This window comes from Equus asinus, chromosome 3, assembly GCF_041296235.1.
Source record: "Equus asinus isolate D_3611 breed Donkey chromosome 3, EquAss-T2T_v2, whole genome shotgun sequence".
Lineage (NCBI taxonomy): Eukaryota > Metazoa > Chordata > Mammalia > Perissodactyla > Equidae > Equus > Equus asinus.
Window position 1 is genome coordinate 141,159,994 of NC_091792.1, and position 23,391 is coordinate 141,183,384.

At 36.6% G+C, this 23,391-nt stretch overlaps 1 protein-coding gene across 8 annotated transcripts in view; it reads right to left on the reverse strand.

Annotated features, from left to right (window-relative positions):
• Positions 1-23,391, reverse strand: part of RBPJ (recombination signal binding protein for immunoglobulin kappa J region) — a 219,143-nt gene that overhangs the window by 38,898 nt on the left and 156,854 nt on the right. For all 8 annotated transcript variants that reach the window (XM_070506106.1, XM_044767660.2, XM_044767662.2 and 5 more), the window contains one exon: positions 5,986-6,024. In XM_070506106.1, coding sequence (XP_070362207.1) covers positions 5,986-6,024 — 39 coding nt within the window. The remainder of the gene's footprint in view (positions 1-5,985; positions 6,025-23,391) is intronic.

Genomic DNA, 23,391 nt, shown 5'->3' on the forward strand with positions numbered 1-23,391 from the left:
ATGTTAAATGGAAGTGATGAGAGCAGACACCCTTGCATTATTCCTGATCTTGAGAAAAAACATTCAGTCTTTCACAATTAAGTATGGTGTTAAATGTAGTTTTTTGTAGGTACCTTTATCAGAATGAGGAAATTCTCTTTTACTCCTAGGGTTTTTTTGTGTTGGGGGGTGGGGGTGGGGAGTGTAAGACTGGCCCTGAGGTAACATCTGTTGCCAATCTTACTCTATTTTACGTGGGATGCCACCACAGCATGGCTTGATAAGTGGTGTGTAGGTCCGCACCCAGCATCTGAACCTGCAAACCCCAAACCTCGGAAGTGGAACATGAGAACTTAACCACTACACCACCAGGCTAGTCCCTTTTTTATTCCTAGTTTGATGAGAATTTTGATCAAGAATGAATGTCAGGGCCAGCTCAGGGCCAGCCCCATGGCCGAGTGGTTAAGTTCATGTGCTCCACTTTGGCGGCCCAAGGGTTTTGCTGGTTTGGATCCTGGGCACGGACATGGCACCACTCATCAGGCCACGCTGAGGCAACATCCCACATGCTCCAACTAGAAGGACCCACAACTAAAATATACAACTGTATACTTGGGGGATTTGGCAAGAAAAAGCAGGAAAAAAAAAGAAGATTGGCAACAGTTGTTAGCTCAGTTGCCAATCTTTAAAAAAAAAAGAATGTCAAAAGCTTTTTCTAAATCCCTGAGATAACCATATGATTCTCCTTTTTTGTCCTGTTAATATACTGAATTACATTGACAGATTTCCATTTTTGAAATAAATCTCATTAGGTCATGATGTATTATCCCTTTAATACATTGTTGGATTCATTTTGAAAATGTGTTCAGACTTTTTGCATCTATGTTCACAAGAAATATTGGTCTACAGTTTTATTTTCTTCTAATATCTTCGTCTACTTTTAGTAACAGGGCAATGCTGTCCTCACAGAATGAGCTGGGCAGTATGTCCTGCTCTCCAATTTTCTGGCAGAGTATGTATAAAACTGGCATGATTTATTTCTTAAATGTTTGGTAGAATTCAAAAGTGAAATCATCTGAGCCTGTAGTCTTCTCTGTGGGAAAGTTAAAATTTAGAAATTCAATTTCTTTAGATATAGAGCTATTCAAGTTATCTGTTTCTTCTTGAATAAGCTTTGCTGGTCTACTGGTTTCAAGAAATTTGTAGATTTCTTCAAAAGTTGTTGAGCTTATCAGCAGAAAGTTATTTATAATATTTGTTGTTATTCTTTAAACGTGTAGAATCTGCAGTGATGTTACCTTTCTCATTCTTGACAGTAACTTGCACAGAACCGGATTTCTATCTGGTATGACTGTCCTTCTGCTTGAAGGATTCCTTTAACATTTCTTGTAGCTCAGACCTGTTTGTGATTAATTCCTTTTCAGTTTATGAAGGTCTTTATATTTTGCGTTCACTGGGCAGAGAATTCTAGGTTGCCGTATTTTCTCCCCCTTGAGTACTGTACAGCTCATGCTCCAGTGTCTTCTCCCTAGCAAGGTTTCAGATGAAAAACCTCCTGTCATCCTTATCTCTGTTCCTCTGTATATAATTTACCTTTTTTTCTCTGTTGCTTTTAACATTTTCTCTTTATCACTGACTTAAAGCAACTTGACTACGATGTGCTTCAGTGCAGTTCCTGCACTTGGGGTTCACTGAGTTTCTTGGGACTGTGGTTTTACAGTTTTCACCAAGTTTAGAATATTTTCAGCCATTATTTCTCCATACATTCTTTTAGTCACACCCTCCCCGTCAATGACTCCAATTACACGTATAGTAGTTCACTTGAATATAAACCACAGCTCACTAATGACTGTGATTTTTTTTTCCCCAGACTTTTTTGCTGTGTGCTTCATTTTGGATAGTTTCTGCTGCTATGTCCTCAAGTTCACTAATCTCTTCTTCAGCAGTGTATATTTTTCACCCTTAAATATTTGTTGTTTTCCTCTCTAGAAATTTGATTTGGATCTTCCCTTTTTTTATCTTCCATGGCCTCTGTTTAACTTATTCAATCTCCCCTCTAGCAATTACAAGGATCTGCAATCACAGCCTGCAGGCCAAATCCGAACCCACTGCCTATTTTAGAAATAAAGTAGCACTCCAGTATACAGACACGTCCACTGGGTTACACATTGTTTATGGCTGCTTTTGTGCCACAACAGAGGCGAGCTGTTACAACAGAGGCCTATGGGCCACAAAAACTAAAATATTTACCATTTGACCTTTCAAAGAAAAATTCTGCAAAGTCCTGATCTTAGCATTTTAAACATATAGAAGACAAATATACTAAGACAAATATACTGTTTTAATGCCTTTATCTAATTCTATCCATCTGTTTCATTCTGGGGTTGGTTTTAATTGACTGATTTTTCTCCTCATTATAGATAATATTTTCCTACTTCTTTGTAAGACTGGTATATTTTGATCAGAGGTTAAGACACAATGAATTTTACCTTTTTGAGTGCTGGATATTTTTCTATTCCTGTAAATATTATTGAGCTTTGTTCTGGTACACAGTTAAGTTACTTAGAAAGAGTCTGATCTTTTCACTCTTCCTTTTAAGTTTTGTTAGGTAAAATGAAAGCAGCATTTAGTCTAGGCCTAATTTTGCACTACTGCCAAAGCAAAATGCCTCTGAGTACTCTAGTAGTACCATGAATTATGAGATTTGTCCACTCTGGCTATTGGTAACAGGAATAATTCCTAGTGATGAATGAGCTTTAGGAATTCTTTCCTCTAATTCTTTATTTTTTTCCCCAACCTTGCTCACAAGCAAACTTGCTCACACACATGTGCTGATCACTACTCAGCTGAAGATTAGAGGGAACCTTCTGCAGACCTCTGGAACTCTCGGTCCAGCTCTTTCCCCTACAGTTCTCTGCCCTGGGAACTCTAGCTGCCTCGGCTCACGAGATTCCCAGATCTATCTCCTCAAATCAAGATGCTTACTAGGCTTCTCCTGGATTCCTCCTCCCTACATCACAGCCAGGAAACTCTCCCCAGGCACTAAGCTGAGGCAATCATAGGGCTCACCTCATTTGTCTCCTGTCTCTCAAGGATCACTGTCCTTCCTTGCCTGCCATCCAATATCTGGAAAACCACTGTTTCAGATATTTTGTCCAGATTTTTAGTTGTTTCAGGCTGTAGAGTAATTCCAATCCCTGTTAGTCCTTCTTGGCCAGAAGCAGTAGTCCTAAAAGCTACTAAAATTTTCCAAACAGGGAAATTGCTTAAAGGGTAAATAGATAATCATGATAAAGTAGCTGGGACCTAACAATATTATTATATATATTTAAGGAAAGAAATATTTCCTTATGGTATTTATTATCATCATATTGATTGCTATTTTTACAGATGAATCCAGTAAACTAACTAATTTATTCATCAAAATACATTTTATCATTGAAATCACTCCAACCTATTTGTTGCTAGTAATGAAATATAAATGTTTATCTATTAAATTTTAGATTTCAAAATGCCTACACATGTGAATTATGCAATTCCACTTAGAATTTCTTCAAGACATATAAAAACAAGTAATGAAAATATATTTACATGGACCTGTGAGACAAGTTATAGTTTCCCAGCCCATTTGATCTGGAATATTTACATAATGCCTTTAAAAAAATTTTAATAGGGAAGTAATTTCAGACTTACAGAAAAGTTGCAAAAGTAGTACGAAGAAACCTTAGTCCCCTTCCTCCAAGACTCCTCAAATGTTAACATTTTACCATATTTGTATATTATGTTTTTAAGTCATTTAAGAGCACATTGTAGACAGAAAGCCCCTTTACCCAAAATACTTCAGTGCTTATTTCCTATACACAAAAATTCTCGTATACAATCATAATGCAATTATCACTGATACAATACTAATGTCTACAGATTTTATTCGAACATTGCCAACTGTGCCATTAATGCCCTTCACTTAGGAGGAGAGAGCACTGTTGAGAAACTACTACCCTCAGGCCAAATCAGAATAACCACCAGTTTTTCTAAATTAAGGTAAGCTGAAACACAGACATGCCATTTATTTACATATTTTCTATGGCTGATTTGCGGATATAAGTTGAGAAGTCATAACAGACTCAGAGTGGCCCAAAAAGCCTAACACGTTTATTATCTGGCCCGTTACAGAAAATGTTTGCCAACTCCAGCTTTAGAGCAAAAGAAAAGTATTTTTCTGGCCCAGGATTTAGTTGAATTTAGTTGTCAGGTCTCTTTGGTCTCCCTTAATTGGTATTCTTCAATCTTTACTTTTCATGATCTTGAAAGTTCTGAAGAGTAAATGCCTTTATTTTACAGAATGTCCCTCATTTATGTCTGATGTTTCCTTATGCTTAGATTTAGCTTATGCATTTTTGGCAAGAAGACCACAAAAGTAATACTGTGTCCTTCTCAGGATGCACATGATATTTATTTGTCTATGACTGGTGATGCTAACTTAGTGATGTTAACACTTAATTAAGGTGGTGTCGCCAGGTTTCTTCACTGTCATGTTATTATTTTTCACTTTACAATTAATACATACTTTGTGAGGATATACTTAGAGACTATGTAAATATTTTGTTTCTCATCAGACTTCAATCCAAAAGTTTAAAAGCATCCACTGATGATTTTTGCCTGAAACAATTATCACTGTAATAGTTGCCAAGATGTGATTTCCTAGTTCCATCATTCCTTACACATTCATTAGGTGAAATTCTTCTATAAGGAAAAGCTACCACCTCTCCTCCATTTATTGATTAATTTATTTAACTCAGCACAGACTTCGAAACTGTCATTTTATTCTATGGATTTTAACCCATTACTATCATTATTTATTTTGATGATCAAAGATTTGGCTAAAGGAAGCCCCTTCAAACTGGCTCTGTTTGGGGCCGGCCCTGTGGCCAAGTGGTTAAGTTCGTGCACTCCGCTTTGGCAGCCTAGGGTTTCACCCGTTCGGATCCTGGGCACGGACACGGCACCACTCATCAGGCCATACTGAGGTGGCGTCCCACATGCCACAACTAGAAGGACCCACAACTAAAAAGAAATATACAACTATATACTGAGGGGATTTGGAGAGAAAAAAAGAAGAGGATTGGCAACAGTTGTTAGCTCAGGTGCCAATCTTTAAAAGAAAACAAAACTCTCTTTGTGTGTCTGTCTGGCATGTTCATTCTTTGAATACAACAATTTTAATAATAGCAATAATGTGGAAGTAATTCAAATGGCCATCGATGTGAAATATTAAAAAGCAGTGTGAAGACAAGAGAAAACTATGGAGACAATAAAGAGAATGAAGTAGAAGACGTACAGTTAAGTGAGGTAAAAAGGTACAAATCAATGGTAGAGTATGATGCCAGAGTTTAAAAAGAAAAAGGAAAAACACAGGCATGTGTTTATATATGCATACGATTTTCTTGAAAGATACTAACAATGCAGGGTCAGCATTAACTCTAGGACTGTAACTGTGGAAATGAGTGTCTTACTTTTTATTTTGTAACCGGTGACTGTTAGAAATTTTTTAAATCATTTTCAAGACTAATACTTTTAAATTTAACATTTGTAATTAAAATGTATATTGTAAAATTAAGTTACATAGAACACAGTATAATATTTAAAACCACTAAAATGGGTAAAATCTTGTTTTACTTTAAATTTCTTTTCTAAAAGTGTTTATTAAATAGCTTCCAAGTCCCACCTATAACCAACAAATTGTGATTGGCTAAATGCAGCTAGATATAGGAAGCTATGTTTACATTGCAGCCCTTGTTATATTAACTATATGATACTCAAGATTAATTCTTGAAAGGCTTCATTTTCCCCTTTGACTATATCCTCTTATCCTGGGTTTTTTTTTTTGCAGGGATGGGAGATGCAAGGGAGGATGGGAATAAGCTTACGATCCAGGTACCAATATTTGACAGGATCTAATACTTTCAGGAAATGTTTAGGTGAAATGCTGAGTAATATAATGCTTACCTAGTGAGTCGTTTAGGTGGAGGCCGCTCGCCAAATTTTCTGGAAAAAATAAGAAAAAAAACATTAAATAGGCTGTATGACACACTCCACAGTAAGCTTTTTAGGCACCATGAAATCGCTTTTATGATTTATACTTCAACCCTACTAAAGATTAGCGTAAGAAGAAATCCTCTAGTAAACATCTATACTCAGGAAGAAAAAAATGCAGACTTTACAATAGTTCTTAAACAACCCATCTAAGTAGGCTTTATACACCCACTCTGAGCATGTAGCACACTTATTAGATGAGGATGACAGGTAACTTCCAGAGGCACCTTGCAAAAAACACAACTAACTAAAGACCCCTAGTCTCACGATCTGCAGCACTATGCAGCGCTCAGAAAAATTCCTCACAGCCTAAGAAGTGGTATAGACCTCACAAGTTTTTATCACGTGCCAGGCACTATGCTATACATTTTTTATTCATTCTTCTCTTTAATCATTATAAAATAATTATATAATGTACACACTGGCCCATATTAAAGGCGTAGAAAGCAACCTGCCCAATGTCACAAAGTAAATTAAGTGGCAGGCTGAGCTGACATTTAAATCTGGATGTGGACTACTTAAGTAGCCTGTAGTATAGGGCCCTTCAAAAGAAATATGCTAAATGGACTAGCATAGAAGTATGTCAACTGTTTGGGAGAGGGCAAAGAGAAAAACATGAGCAAGGACAGGAAATCACATTTTAGGCTGGAATTAGAATACAACACAGAGGTTCAGAAAAAGGCTCTAGAGTAAGACTGGCTGAGTTCAAACCCACGATTTGGTGTTCACTTGCTGTGTAACCTTGGAATTACTTGACTCTTTAGACCTCAGTTTCTTCACCTGTAAAAAGGGCACAGTGACTGTACTTAAGAAGTTGTAGGAGGGATTGAATGTGTTAATATACAGAAAACACAAATCAGTGTCTGGAATGCAGTAAGTACTCAACAAATGTTCGTAATTATTACTACTTTTTGGTTATAAATGGTTAAGCCAAAAGAATTAAATAAAGGAATCAAGTGTGATCTTATTTATTATTAATTCTCTTTGATTTTATCCTACAGGACATTCAATTTTAAAAAATCAAGAAACAAAACAAAATATTTTAGCAGTAACATCAGCAACACCGCTGAAGACCATAGGTTTTAAAACACTGAACCATTGGCTAATCATGAATTCCAGTTATGAAATTAAAGGCAAAAATCTACTCCTAAATCTTTTTCCACAGGGAAGATCTTTTTTGAACCTTTGAAACTGATTAAATGTACCATTATAACATATGATTACAATAAAACTGCCTCACTAGGTTAGATGTAGGATATTTTACAAGAACCATGAAGTTTAAGACATTCTCTAAAATACTTCTTTGCATATATAATATATACATATATTTAAGAGCAGAGCTATACTTTCTAAAGAGAAACAAAGTGAGGTGTGGCCAGAATCTACCTAAGGACTTAAAACGGTGAAAATTTTAGAGAGGGACATAGTTGACAAATGAGATGAAACTTTTCAATGAGAATCATGATGCCACCACCCTTCATATGACTACTAACACTACAACCATCAAGTACCCTTTGGAATCTAACACAATATAGCATAGGTTTATTATGTGACCAGTAAGAGATCCACTGCTCTCAAAATTCAAATGTAAGTTTTATTTCTTGGTGCTCTGAAATGCTTTCGAAATTAGATTAACAACTGAATGTTCATTAAAGTATGTCTACATTCTTTTTTGGAAATACCCATCAGACGAAGTCAACGATTACATACATCATGCTTGTGCAACATCACTCCTGCACCCACAGGAAACACAAGAGAGAAAACTCAGCAGTTTGCCTCTAGAGCCTGAACAGCATCTCAAAATGATGCATTGTTCTAATCTGGGTGCCATCCTAAGGCTAGGAATCTTATGAACATTAATAAAATTAAATTGTTTCTTCAGTATATAATAAAGCATATCTAATAATGGTTGTGTGCAACCCCAACCTGCTCTTTAATGCATATCCCATCACATTCCTATCTATCTCATTAAAACAAATGGTTACTGTACTAGAATGGGAGAGGAATAAGAAAACGAGTTTTCTGAAAAAAAGTCATGAAAGCTTAGTAGGTTCACAAAGCGTAATTCTGAAGGTCACAATGGAACTAAATTCTAATTATTTAATAAAACTCATTAGGTGTGCATCTTAAAAAGTAACAAGTTATACCAAGGTAACTATATGCACCTTGCACTTATCAAGATCCATTTTCCCTACTAATCTGATGTACAACACACAAAACTTCAAGAATTACATATCTACTGCAAAAAGAAGGTCCATCTTTAAACATGAGTACTCAAGAAAATTCATGATGTAAAATTTATATTATGCATCAAAATAACCACTTTCCAGCAGAAATGACAACAGTCAGCTATCAATTACTCAGAGACTGACTATAATTTAAAGATTAGGTTCTGTTTCTCTCTTGAAATATGAAATAGTGATATAAGCAGGTACAATTTTTTACCTTTATTTGCAATCTATTTTAAAAACAAGATGTCTATTGACATGACCTGTGTTGACAACGGAACCAGAGTATAGACCACTCTTACGTAAGATACTTTTCATAATACATGTATGGTATAGTTAATGCTGCAAAAATATCTAAATCCTTAAGTACCATAGTGACACTTTTAATTTTATGAAATTCTGAGTTAATTCCTCACTATAACAAAGAATCACTGCCACCCAATTTATCTTTTTGATATTACAGGTTGTCAGTATCTCATGTGCATGAGTAGGTTTCTCAAATTTTATGCATATTATATAAAATGTAGTTTTGATTAAACCTAATAGTCAATCCTGTTATATATTTAATGTGAAAAAGTTATGATTCTGGCCTTTTTTTTTTTCAGTAACAAGTAAAAGTTAACTTACATAAGTTGATTATACTCTAACCCATGCCCTTTCCTTCTTGTTCTGTTCCGTATACTTTTCCCTCAGACTGGGATTGGTGAACAAAACACAAAACTCTGCACCATCATTACCTAGTAATGCTCATATAATACTCTGGCTCAAGAAGATTTACATTATCCAAAGTAGATATATCTTAAGTATAATTTTAAGCTAGCAAATTCATTTTACTTTAAATTCACTAGCTTCCCCTTTCTAAGATAAGAAGGCAAAAAAGAAAGAATTTAGGGAAATGATAATTACTGTAGCTAAATCTATTTTTTAAAAGTTGCCATCAATCATTAAACATAGTACTTCCTACCGTGAATAGTATTGAGGTTCCCACATGTCTTTCAGTCCACTAAAATTTTCAAGTAAGTAAAAAACCTGCATATCACACATCTTTTTGCTCACGGTGGAGATGCAATATTGTTTTCTCCCACAACAGAGACATTTGCTGCTATATTTACCAATCTGTTAAGGAAGTATATGGCCACAAGCGTATTGAGGACAAACATGATAGATAGAAGTTATCAAAACTTCATCATCTTAACACCTTTTCCAGCTAAGAGATGCTTCACATGAGAAAACCAACTCAAAAATCAAAAAGGGGAAGAAAAGACAAAAAGTTTTTTTTGAATTTAGAATAATTTAGTAATTACACTGCTACAAAATCCTGATGTTATCTAGACTATTGTCTTGTAACAATATTAGAACTTCGACCTTAAAAACAAAGAGCTGTCTGGAAAAGCAAGCTCAAGGCATGTGGGAAAGTCTTGTGTCCTTGGACTGTGGAACTAGAACTAATTTCCTCTATTTTTCTGTATTTCACGAATTTTCTGCTTATCACAGAAATGAAATTAAAATAGATTAAGGCAAGAAACATTGGTGTGGTATTTGCAGGAAAGCAGCAGAAAGGAAAGCATGAACAACCCAAACTCACAAACCAAACTTTACACCAAACCTGCCATAAACAGTATATAAATTTCATACAGTTCAAAAGTACTGGGACTTTTGAACCATGACTTAAGAGTGAAAAGAAGTAGCACTTCAATGGGGAAAAATTAGGAAAACTGATTCATACCCTCATGGATCCATATCTGGTCCATTTCACTAGTAGGAGGAAACATACAGGTGATAAAAATTATTACTATAGTCTGTGGTATATGAAAACCAAAGCAAATGGTACTAGGAAGCTGTTTAGTAATTTACTCTGAAAAAATACAAGAGACTCATTAGAAAGGGCCACATATAATATTCTGTCCTTGCCTACAAATTCATTCACTCACTTAGTAGGGAACAAGTATAGGTACTTGACATACATCAGGGACACAAATCCACGCCCCATGGAATCTATATGCTATTTAGCACAGATGGACAATGACATATGTTCAAAGATTTTCAGGGGCTGGCCCCGTGGCCGAGTGGTTAAGTTTGCGTGCTCTGCTGCAGGTGGCCCAGTGTTTCGTTGGTTCGAATCCTGGGCGCGGACCTAGCACTGCTCATCAAACCACGCTGAGGCAGCGTCCCACATGCCACAACTAGAAGGACCCACAATGAAGAATATACAACTGTGTACTGGGGGGGCTTTGGGGAGAAAAAGGAAAAAAATAAAATCTTTAAAAAAAAAAATTTAAAAAAAAAGATTTTCATTTATATAATTTATAAAAGCAAAAATCTTAGAAACAACTTAAATATTGTACTTATTGAATATGATTGAAGAGATTAATATTTGACCAACTCAAATATATTTTTAAGTAAATTTGTAATTTATCTTTACTTTAAAAAGAAGTTTACTCATTCTCTATCTATGGGGGGCCAGAAAACAGCCTATTAAGTCATACAACTTCAAGCAAGACAGCCTTTGCTGTACTTCAATTTCTAATTTTGAAACTGTTCTTACCTTAAGAACCACATTTAATAGCAATACTGCTCAAAACTTGGCCTGGTGTAACCAGTGTTCCCCGGCTACTTAACAAAGATGATCAAGGCATGATGTATTCTCCTGAACCATCACATTTATTAAACATGTTTCTATCAGAAGAAATATCCTATGGGGCAGATGTCAAAGACATGCCATGCTCACCACTGGCTTCGTCAGGTGGAAAAACATGCTCCCCCTCTTACTGTGTACTGGGGAGAACACTTGAAAAGCATTGTTTCCTTAATTTTTAAAGTCCTTTTATTCTACCTTTTTTCAATTAAAATAAAACCAAACCAACAAGCTTAACTTTATAATAGTCTGCCAGCAGTTTTTGTGTAAAGAAGCAGAAGAGTGGAAAGATATAAATGAGGGGTGGCTGAGACTATCATCTCCAGCTATTGTCAGCATCTGGCTTTTTAGGTACCTCCAATATTACTACCAGGTTAGGTTAAAAACTCATACCTGGGAAGGGATTCCCCCAAATTAAATCTGCAATAAACATAAGCCTCACTGTGCAGGTGGCACAACTGAGTCGTGAGAACACCGGCATCTAATTAACATCGCATATGAAGAGCTTATATGAAAAGCATGTGTCTTAAAATCTACAGCCTCAACAAGACAGGGCAATCAGACACTGGGAAAACTACTCCAAATTCATGTATCAAGAGACTGAATAGGACAAACCGACATCAAACGCCTCCAAATATGATGCATTAAGAAGAGAACAATATCACTTCTGTGACATTACTGCCAAAAAATGCAGAATCTGAATCTAAACATGAGGAAACATAACAAATCTAAATTGTAGAATAGTCAACAAAATAACTGAACTATCTTTTTAAAAGCATCAGGTTATGAAAGACAGAAAACAACTGAGGAATTGGCCCAGATTAAAAGAGACCAAAGACATAACTGAATACAACATACTATCTAGTATTTACTTCTGCTATAAAGGATGTTATTTAGAGAAGTGAATAAACCTGAATAAAACTGTAGAGAATAGGATTATATCAATTGTAATTTCCTGGTTTTGACAACTGTATAGTGGTTATGTAAGAGAATGTCCTTATTTTTTGAAGACTCACTGTAGTATTTAGATAGAAAAGGGCATGATGTCTACTTCTTACCTTCAAACAGTTCAGGGAAAATAAGGTGTGTGTGTGTGTGTGTGTGTGTGTGTGTGTGTGTGTGTGTAGATACACAGAGGGATAAAGCAAATGTAGTAAAATATTAACATGAGGTGTCTGGGTGAACTTCTTTGTAATATTCTTGCAATTTTTATGTACACTGAATTATATCAGAATAAAAAGGCCACACCCAGAGAAGCAATAATCTTGATCAAGTTGCTGGCTTGACCCTGCTTGCCAGGAACCTGGTGATGACAAACCTATCAAAAAACATTCAGAGGAGATGATACATAAGAGACTCTATGGCCAGCTTCCTGCCATAGCTTTTATGTTCTTATGACAATTACTTAAGAATTGCTTACTGTAGATTTAAAGTTTGATAATACCCAGCGTTGGCGTACAAGTGGAGAAACAGGAACTCTCATGCACTGCTGGGAGTTAAAATTTGTGCAATCTTCTTGGAAAACATTTTGGCAATGTCTATTGTAATTCAAGATGTGCATTCCTTTGAATTCCTAGCCATTCCAATTCTGAATACAGGTAGACAATTCGTCACTGTGCAAAAATATGCATACAAAGATATTCAACAAAGAAAAAAAAGCTATTCAACAAAACACAAATTGTATTAACAAAAATATTTAAAAATCCACGTGTACAGTGAAGAATAGACTCCTGGTTACACAGCACCTCCCAGTCAGGCCTATATATACATACAAAAAGCTACGCATTTAGTAGCATTAATTTTAAATGAGGAAATGAGATGTACATTTTCATCCCCTGCCCACAAGTACATATATAAAACAACAAACACTTACCCTACACATGATTATTAGTGATAATGGTGGGCAGCAGCAAAAATTCCATTTTGCTCTAGAATGCATTATATAGTCTGACAGATGTTTCAATCTTTACTAATTAAGTTTTGCTTAAGTAAATAGCAAAATAAAACCGCCTTCTTTAGACAGCAACTGAAAGCCACTGACCCACCAAATTTAGAATACAGGTGACTTAAAACAAAAACAGAGAAAGGTATATAAGTTAAGAATTCATCCCAAAAAATGGTCACAAGTAAGCAAATTTCACTAGAGGAATTTTTTAAGAAAAAATATGCCAGACTCAAACAAAGAAATTCATACCCTTTTGGAAAATGCATACCTCCACAAAGGGAAATACAATGCAACTTATTTAAAGAGGTTCCAATCTTAAGCGTTTAATTTTTGCTAAGAACTCTTTCTGAACTCAACAACAAAAAATCAAACAACCCGATCAAAAAATGGGCTGGAGACATGAACAGACATTTCTCCAAAGAAGATATACAGATGGCCAATAGGCACATGAAAAGATGTTCATCATCGCTGATCATCAGGGAAATGCAAATCAAAACTACACTAAGATATCACCGTACACCCATTAGAATGACAAAAATATCTAAAACTAATAGTAACAAATGTTGGAGAGGTTGTGGAGAAAAAGGAACCCTCATACACTGCTGCTGGTGGAAATGCAAATTGGTGCAGCCACTATGGAAAACAGTATGGAGATTCCTCAAAAAATTAAAAATAGAACTACCATACGATCCAGCCATCCCACTACTGGGTATCTACCGAAAGAGCTTGAAGTCAGCAATTCCAAAAGTCTTATGCACCCCAATGTTTATTGCAGCATTATTTACAATAGCCAAGATATGGAAGCAACCTAAGTGCCCATCAACAGATGATTGGATAAAGAAGATGTGGTATATATATACAATGGAATACTACTCAGCCATAAAACAGAACAAAATCGTCCCATTTGCAACAAGATGGATGGACCTTGAGGGAATTATGTTAAGTGAAATAAGCCAGTTAGAGAAGGACAATCTCTGTACGACTCCACTCACATGAAGAATTTAAAAATGTAGACAAAGAGAACAGATTAGTGGCTACCAGGGGAAAGGTGGGGTGGGGGGTGGGCACAAAGGGTGAAGTGATGCACCTACAACACGACTGACAAACAATAATGTACAACTGAAATTTCACAAGATTGTAACCTATCATTAACTCAATAAAAAAAAAACTTCTGATACCACACTTGATCTTATGAACCGTCAAGACGTGAACAGTGTCATCTGATGACAGCGCACAAAGTTTATCATACATGCAAGTCATGGGAGAGGCAGGCAAGCATTGTGGTAAAGTACATGCGCTCGGGAGCGGGGTTGCTGAAGTTCAAATCCCAGCTTTAACTCAAACTAGTCTTAGTCACTTAAACTCTTTGTATCTCAGTTTCCTGAAGTGAAAACACAGATAAAAGTACTTCCATATAGGATTCTTGCAAGAACTTAAAAGGTTCATACGTGTATAGCACCCAAAAGAGTGCCTGGCTCTGAGTAAGCACTCAATAAAATGCCACCACTCCTTCAATGCTGGACTACTGAATGACATTTACTCTAATGAATATACTAAAACTAATATGGACTCTTCAAAACACGTACATATTTATATTGCTTTAAAATACATATAATTAATCATACGTCTCATAAGCGATTCATATCCAGAACATATTAAGAACTCCTATAAGTCAACAAAAACCTGATTTAAAAAACAGGCAAAGGACTTGAATAGACGTACTTCCAAGAAGATATACAAATGGCCAATAAGCACATGAAAATATGCTAAACATCACTAATCATTAGGGAAATGCAAATCAAAAACATAATGAGATACCACTGCACACTCAGTGGATGGCTATTATCAAAAATAACGTGTTGACGAGGATGTGGGGAAATCAGGACCCTCGATCACCGCCGGTGGGAATGTAAAATGGTGCAGTCGCTATAGAGAACCATACAGCAGTTCCTCCAAAAATTAAACCTACATTTACCGTATGATCCGTCAATTCTACTTCTGGGTATACACTCAAAAGAAGTGAAAGCAGGGACTCAAACAGATACTTGTACACCAATGTTCATAGCAGCATATTCACAACAACCAAAAGGTGGAAATAACCCAAATACCCACTGATGATAGATGAATAAACAAAATGTGGTATATACATACAATAAAGTATTATTCCACCTTAAAAAAGGAAATTCTGACACATGCTACAACATGGATGAAACTTGAAGACATTAAGCTAAGTGAAATAAGCCAGACACAAAAGGACAAATATTCTCTGATTCCACTTACATAAGGTCCCCAGAGTAGTCAAATTCATAGAGACAGAAAAGTAGAACGGTGGTTACCAGAGGCTGGGGTTAGGGGTGGAATGATGGGGGGCGGGTTGGGGGTGGGAGGTCTGGAGAGTTATTGCTTAACAGGTAGAGAATTTCAGCGTAGCAAGATGAAAAAGTTTTGGAGATGGATGGTGGTGATGACTGTACAATAATGTGAATGTACTTAATGCAACTGAACTGTATTCTTAAAAATGGTTTAAATGGTAAATTTTATGTTATTTAGTTTACCAAAAAAAAAAGTCTAGGGGTCGCCTGTGGCTGAGTAGTTAAGTTCCCATGCTCCGCTTTGGCGGCCCAGGGTTTCACCAGGTTGGATCCTGGGTTCAGACATGGCACCACCCATCAGGCCATGCTGAGGTGGCATCCCACATAGCACAACCAGAAGGACCACAACTACAATATACAACTAGGTACCGGGGGGCTTTGGGGAGAAGAAGAAAAAAAAAAAAAAAAGGCTGGCAACAGATGTTAGCTCAGGTGTCAATCTTTTAAAAAAGAGAAAGTCTAATTTTGCCTTAAACTATGGCTTAGAGAGGGATAATGGCTCAGTTTTGAGGGATCCTACATTACTGCCAGGTCAGGTTGCAGTGGCTGCCCAGTAACTTAGAAAGAACAGACAAGTGGGGGCCAAAACAAATGAAAGAAGAACATCAGAAATACATGTACATATAGATATAAATGGCTCCTACTACCACCAAGGCAAAGATACAAAATGAAAGAAAGAAGTATGTTCTAGAATCTACACCTCCTAGGAAGGGCAGCTCAGACTTGCAGCTTGCAGCATGCAAGCAATCCATCAAAGACTCTCTGGGACTGAACATCTTCCATGGAAAATCCACAAGTGATCATGGAAAATAGGCTTGTACATATGAGATGAAATCACACAGTTTTCTTCCTTGCACCTCTCCTCTTATTTCTCACCCTCACCTCAAATTATAAGCTGTGAAGATTTTTTTCTCTCCACAAAATTTCTGCCAGATATGCTGAGGTTATCAGTTCTCTGAAGGCTAGGTAGTAGTCACTTGAAAATTTTTTTGCAGAAAGAAAGAAATCTGATATTAATCAGAAGAGTTATTAACTTTTCTCCCATCTTTTGAAATGCTCTTCCCATCTCTAGTGAGACTTAAAAAACTGTTTTCACAAGCCAGCAAAAGTAAAAGAGATATTTTCACCCCTTACTTTAAAATGAAATTTAGAGGGCCACAGGGTACAACCATCCTTAACAAGATTTCTTGACCTGTTCTCCATGGGGTTCTACTCTTAAAAACATAGGCAACATTTAGTGTATAGTACTTTTGTCTGGGAAGAGGTCCAGCTATCTGCTAACCATTGTTCAGGACAGGCAAACAAGGAGTGTTTGGCACTGAGATGGGTCAGATCCCCAAGTGACCATCAACGATTTTTGGTAGGTGAAGCTTGACTACGGCAGAGAGGGCCAAGGATATTTTTAGTGAGTCTCTGAGGAAGACATGTTACACTTCAGGAGGCTTCTCAGAGTAAGTTCCTGCCTCCAAAGAACTAAGAAACTACAGAAAAAATAGGTAATTTTCAGCTAAAAGAAAAAACCACACTATTTAGCTAAAAGACCTTCTGATTTTAAAGCTGGACTCTATACTGAGTCCTAACACTGTAGAAATAAAATTTTCCAAGTGCCTGATGAGGAATCAAAAGGTAGACTTGATGCAGAGAGGCCAAACACTATACTAGTAAGCTCCCATCACATGGAAGAAATATGAGGAATAGAAAAGAAATGTTTCCCTGTAACAGTTAAGTCTGTCCCTAAATTAATCCTGATTCAGTCTGTGGAATGGAATAGCCTCAGTATCATGCAATTAGGTGGTACATGAAGGCCTGTGATTGTTCCTTAATAAAAGTACACCTGAGAATGCAGTGATACTGCTCGACCATTGACAATAGTTTAAAATATATGCTTGCTGACTTGCGATTATTATCACTGAAGTTTAAAAGCAGTCAAAATGCTTTATCCTCAAATGTGTACAAATGAGTACCAAGACATGTACAAGAATATCCAGAGCATCATCAGACATAATAACCAAAAGCCAGAAACAACCCAAATGACCACTGTCACAGGATCAAATAAATTATAGAATAATCATACAATAGAGTGCTATTCAGCAACGAAAATGAACAAACTATCACTACATATGCAATAACACTGATCACTAGCAAAAGAGGCCAGACTCAAAAAGGCACAAAATTGTTATGATTCCATTAATATAAAATTCAAAAACAAGCAAAACTAATCTTTAGTTACCTTTGAGAGGAAGGTATGGAGACTAGGAGGGGCTACAAGAAGGGTTCCTGGAGAGCTGGTAATACTCATTTCTTCATCTGTACAATGGCCACACATGTATATCCACTTTGTAAAAATTCACTTTATTGTACATTTATGATTTGCGTGCTTTGCTTTTCTATAGATATATTACTTTAATTTAGTAATGTATATATATGTATAATTTTTTTTTCAAGTTTTTTGAATGAATGGCTGGTTTTGGAAAAAGTTCTTTCCTGGACTTTATTCCAAGTGTCCTCAAATTTTATTTTAACATCAAAGAAGGTTGTGATTTCTAGTCCTCCTCGGCTACATCATTTCAGGATGTATGTATTTCATATTAAGAAAAGTTAGGGGCTGGCCCCAGGGGGGCCAAGTGGTTAAGTTCATGCGCTCCACTTTGGAGGCCCAGGGTTTTGTCGGTTCGGATCCCGGGTGGGGACATGGCACTGCTCATCAGGCCATGCTGAGGCAGCATTCCACATAGCACAACCAGAGGCACTCACAACTGGAATGTACAACTATGTATGGCGGGGGGGGGGGGGGGGGGGGGCTGGGGAAAAGAAGGGGAAAAAAGAAAGATTGGCAACAGATGTTAGCTCAGGTGCCAATCTTTAAAAGAAAAGTTAAATATTAAGTCAATGAGGATTTAAGTCCTGACAAAATTGGTCCTCTTCCCTCTCCATCCAAATGGCAGATCATATACATCAACAATCTTCTCTCCTACTTAGCAGGCAAAAAATTAGGATCGACTGTGGTCCTTTGTTTAAATCATCTATCACAAGAGTATGCATGTTTAAAAAGAAAATCACTAATTACTCAGTGTCATGGAAAAATACTGAATATGTACTAGGATTAGAATGTTATTGTTAATTTTAAAATTAGCTTCCTTTGTCTTTCTCACCTAAAACTGAGATGATGGAGAAGGAGAGAGAAAACGGTACCACTGTTGACCAAGATTCTACTTCCTTTTTTCTTTCTTTAACTGTTTAACACGTTTAAGTGCCTATTTTGTGTTAGGCACTGTACTAGACCCTTGGAACACACAGCAGCAAATAGGAGACATGGTCTCTAACCATATAGAATACAATACAATAGCAACTACTGGAGAGCCGCCACTAGGCTACATATTGTGCATGCCTATCTCACTTCATACCCCCACAAATCTTATAAGGTAGGTCTATTATGCTGATTACACAGACAAGGAAATCACCTTAGAAACTACCTTGCCCAAGTTCACATAATGGTGAAATATGGTTCAAAATGTAACTAGAGTATAATGTTCATGATTTTCCATATACTCTGCATTAAGATAGAATTTAACTGCAGTTCAATTCTGGAAGTTAACATGTGAAGATGGTGCCCAGGGTATAAATTTTTATGATAGGATCTTTAAGCGCACTAATTGATCCTAAAACTTTCTATGATATAGTACAGATTTGGCTTCAGTGAGGAATCAACAAAAATCCTGAAAGGAAAGAAACCTTCTTTCATTACCCTCCTAATACTTTCAGCTAATGACTAAATTTTATAAAGGGAAAAAGGTCTTCTTCGATTACTAGAAAGTGAAAAAATGTTTTCAAAAGCTATAACTACATAAAATTCAGGAAATCCGAAGATATCTGCTAGAAGAACCACACCTTGGCCAACGTATACATATATAGACATGTGTGTGCACATATACGTTATGTCATAAACTGGACAATTACTCTTGCATTTTCCCTGGACTAGGGGAATATGTTACAATTGCAGTGGGGACTATGGTCTCATGACTTTAGTGTTTATACTATCAACCATAATTCTGCAAAGTACATTTTTTCTGAGTTGAAAAGGACCAAGAATCTACAAAGACATCTTCAGTCTAATGAAGAAGTTTTGCATTCTTTTTTCTGTTGGTAGAAATTTTGCAGGCACAGTACCAGCCTAACCTCCATCAAATCATGTTTGGCCAATTTCTTAAGCAGCCAAACCTCTAACACACAGTTTGGTATTCTAAAGTATCTGAATTCAGCAGTGCATCTGCCTTTTATTTTTCTTTTAAATAATGCAGACCAGAACATTTATGGATAGGATAACCAAAATAAGGTCTAATGAATAAAGAAAAGGCTAAGCTTTATAAGGAGTTAAGCTGTTTCAAAGAAGACTGTGCCCAAGGGAAAAAAATAAAAGATGGCAATTATCACTTTAATACATGTAAACTAGGGCACTGAGTTAAAAGGGAGAATAGTCAACAAACAAAAATAATTAAATGATCAAAATTCCTATGTTTGGAATGAGGAAGAAGAGATTTCCAAAAAAATTTTTTTAACACCAATGCATGACTAAGGAAATGCCTTTTTGCTTGAGTGTTAATACCCAAAACAATACATTTCTTTTGAATTGTAACTTAGCTTCTGTTATCACATGTCATATTATAATAATCAAACCTACATTTGTGGTAAAGCCAAAAACTACTCTGAAGAAGTGGTCTTAACCACAATTCAAAGCTTAAAGAACGGCTTTCTGCCAAGGTGTATCCAGGCCATTAACCTGTCCTGCCGTCGTCTTGTACTGCTAGGACCAAAAGAGCAGGCCCAGTAGCTAGTATCTATCTGCTCACTGGAGGCTTACAGGAGGCCACAGGGATCTGAAAGGGGAATATACAACACAGGGGCACAGCGGTGGATGGTGCAAAATCTGACAGCAAGTTGCTTTGCCTTGGGTGGTACTACAGGCAGCCTAATACTTCAACAACCATCTGAGGAGCCTTTGCTCAGCAGGGGCAAAGGAAAGGTTCTGAACTGAGAACTACCATGAAGAGATTCAAAGTACAGATCATCGGTAGTAACTCACGGTGGTGAAGCACTAGCACAAGAGCCAAAGCCTTGGGAGTTTGAGGGTGTCAAGGAGGACACCATGGATAAGGCCTCTAGTAAGTGTAGACTTAACTCTCGCAGTTTGGGCCATCCATGCCATGTAGCTACTTGGTATTTTGCTGTGCTATGAACTTAAATTACGCAAACTGCAAAGCTATTGTGTTACAGTGTTAATTTACTAGTTAACGGTCCAGTCAACTGCTTACATCAAATCATCTAACTAGAAAATAGGAGGGTACTTTTTCTTTAAAGATGAGCTCCACTGTAGCAACTTAATTCTTAACACTCCTTCTCTCATCAACTTCTAAATATGCAAGTTCCCTAAAGACAGGTGAAGTCTCTCTTCTCTAGAGTACTAGTATTAATGACCTCTTTCTTTCATTCTTGTCTTCGACCACAAGCAATTTCTTGACAAAGACATCGACTGTATTCCCAAATTATCTTCTACATCTCCATAAGGTTAGATGAAGCTCTCATTACTAATTAAATCCACAGCTTCCTAAATTGGACTCATATAGAACAGATAAGCAGAGGACAACGTAACAGAATATACCTCCTTATATATGCTCTCATTCAATTCTCATGAACAATCCTGAGAGGTAGGCCTTATTTCAAAATGAGAAGGGAGAAGTGAAGCTCAGAAAGTCACAAGGTAGGACCTTCTCCTACTTCTGATTACACATTGATCACACTAAGACTGAAGATAAGACGACCCACGTATAAACATAAGGAAGCCATACACTGATCCTTGAACCATTTATATCTTCCTTGCCCTCCCCAAATAATGACTTTTTTCCCTAATTCACTGATAAATTAATGCCCATTCACTTTTTCCATTAAACAAACCACTTATCATATGAAAATTTAACGTTTCAGAAAAATCACATTAATCTGCAAACCATTTCCCAGGAAACCAAAACTGTCGAATCCCCAAGATGAAAAGCTGTAGTAAGCTAACTAGAGAATATGAAACGATGCCATAAGGTTAAATCAACCAGGAAGACCTGATTGTGTTAACAGCTCTAGGGATTCGTCAAACGCAGTCTTTCAAGAACTATAACTAAGTATCCCAGTAATGAAGAAAATGCCAATCTGTTTCCACAATAAACGAGATGCATAGTGGGCTTTTTAGGCCATAACTTTTTTGTTGGACATGCCGTTTTTTCCTTTAAGCGGCAGAAGTGTACATTAGAGAAATACGGCCAAACCTGTAAGTTTGTATTATTCACATTAAAGTTGACTGAAGCGCATACAATTTTAACATCAAGTTTTCAAATACAAGTCTGTATACAACATGTGCTCACTAAATGAATGAACCCTAACAGCAAGTCATCTGTTAAAAAAGAAAAAAGGTAACAAAAATAAAAAATTATCATGGAATCGTAGCTCTTAAACTATAATATTACTTAGAGCAACTGTTTTGAATTACACAATGATTATGAACAAACTTATCTGAAACACCTAATAAGTGATTTTCTACAATGGAGGAAAAAAATTATAGTCTCCCAAATGAGCTGATACTAACTGTACAAATTTTAAAATGAGGTGAAAAAGAACTATTTAACCAAGTCCGAAGAGCTGAAATGACGACTGATATCCTCACCTTAATGAAACTACCTACTTTTCCCACGGAGCCCTACAAAGATATAATGCTACAGGTTACTGCTATTACCTGCTCAACAATAGCAATGTTCTTTAATGAGGCATGTTGACACATCAAAAAAGTGATAATCAACATTTCTGACAGATTCCATGAAGAAGTGGCATCAAGACCTAAATGGGGCTACAAACAATACACCTGAAAAGAGGTCTTAGACGTTTATGTCCCTTCATGCAGTTTTGTGGAGTCTAAAACTAATTTGACAGGAAAATCTGCACATACCAGGTGCAGGTCTCAGCAATTTGACACAGGCAATTTTTTATTATAACAATAATCACATGCTAATAGTAAGATCCATCACGTCTAAGCCAATAATAGAGACACAGTTAAATTAACTACCTGAGCTTTTAAAATTGTAGTATCTTCTAAATGTGAAGGGAAGACTAAGATTGAAATGAAATCCTTAATTCTAAGTGTAAATTTGAACTTTGGAAGAGAAACCAAAGTTAAAGGAAAGTCATTCTAATTGTTAATTTTTTCCTGGTTATCCATCAATGCCTTGGTTTGGTTCTAGTATTCCTCAAGAATTAATCCTACAGATCTGGCCATTATACTCAACAAACTGTTCTTAGAGAGGAACACTACTTGTCCTGGGTCACACCTCCTCACTTTTGGTCAACCTCCTAGGACCTACGTTTTATGCTATTTTCATGGCATCCTCACTTCTCACTTAGCTCGCCCAGTTCTCAGACTCAAAAGCACTGTTCACATATTATTCTACACAGGAAGAATACAGAGCAAATTCTTTTGTTTGCTCAGGTTGCATGTAAATGAGGGAGGAAGGGGGTTGAGGGGTAGGAAGAGAAGTAAGAAGAGAGAGAACACAGGAGCACAAGAGAGTAGTAAAAAGAAGAGAAAAACTGCTTGAGGAAGTGTCAGAGCCACCAAGTCAGGAAGAGAAATAAGAGAGAGCAAAAGTTTCAGCGGCCATAAAAGGGCAATTGTCTACTTCCTAACTAACCAAATCTGGTCAGTTCCAAATATGGAAATGTTTTAGTTCAAATACAGAGCTTTTCTTCTGTGGGATAGGAGCAGAGATCATAATCATTCTTTTCCTATAAAAAACAATGTCACACTTGGATATCTACCGTTGTGTGAGAAAAATCTGTTGAATTATTACATAAACTATTTCCAAGTTTTGCTCCCCCAAAGTCCAGGTCTTTCTAACAAAAAAACACTGCAGCTCTTTCATAGTCATTCTAGAGCTTCAGTCTCCATATCTGCAAAATAAGAACATTAATTTTAACAACCTGGAGAGCTGTATGAAGACCAGGTTAATACATGTAAAACGCTTGGCAAGGGGCATTTTTTAAATCTAATACTCATTAAATGTTAACTATTATGAACTCAGATTTTGTCAGCCTTTAGACTTACAA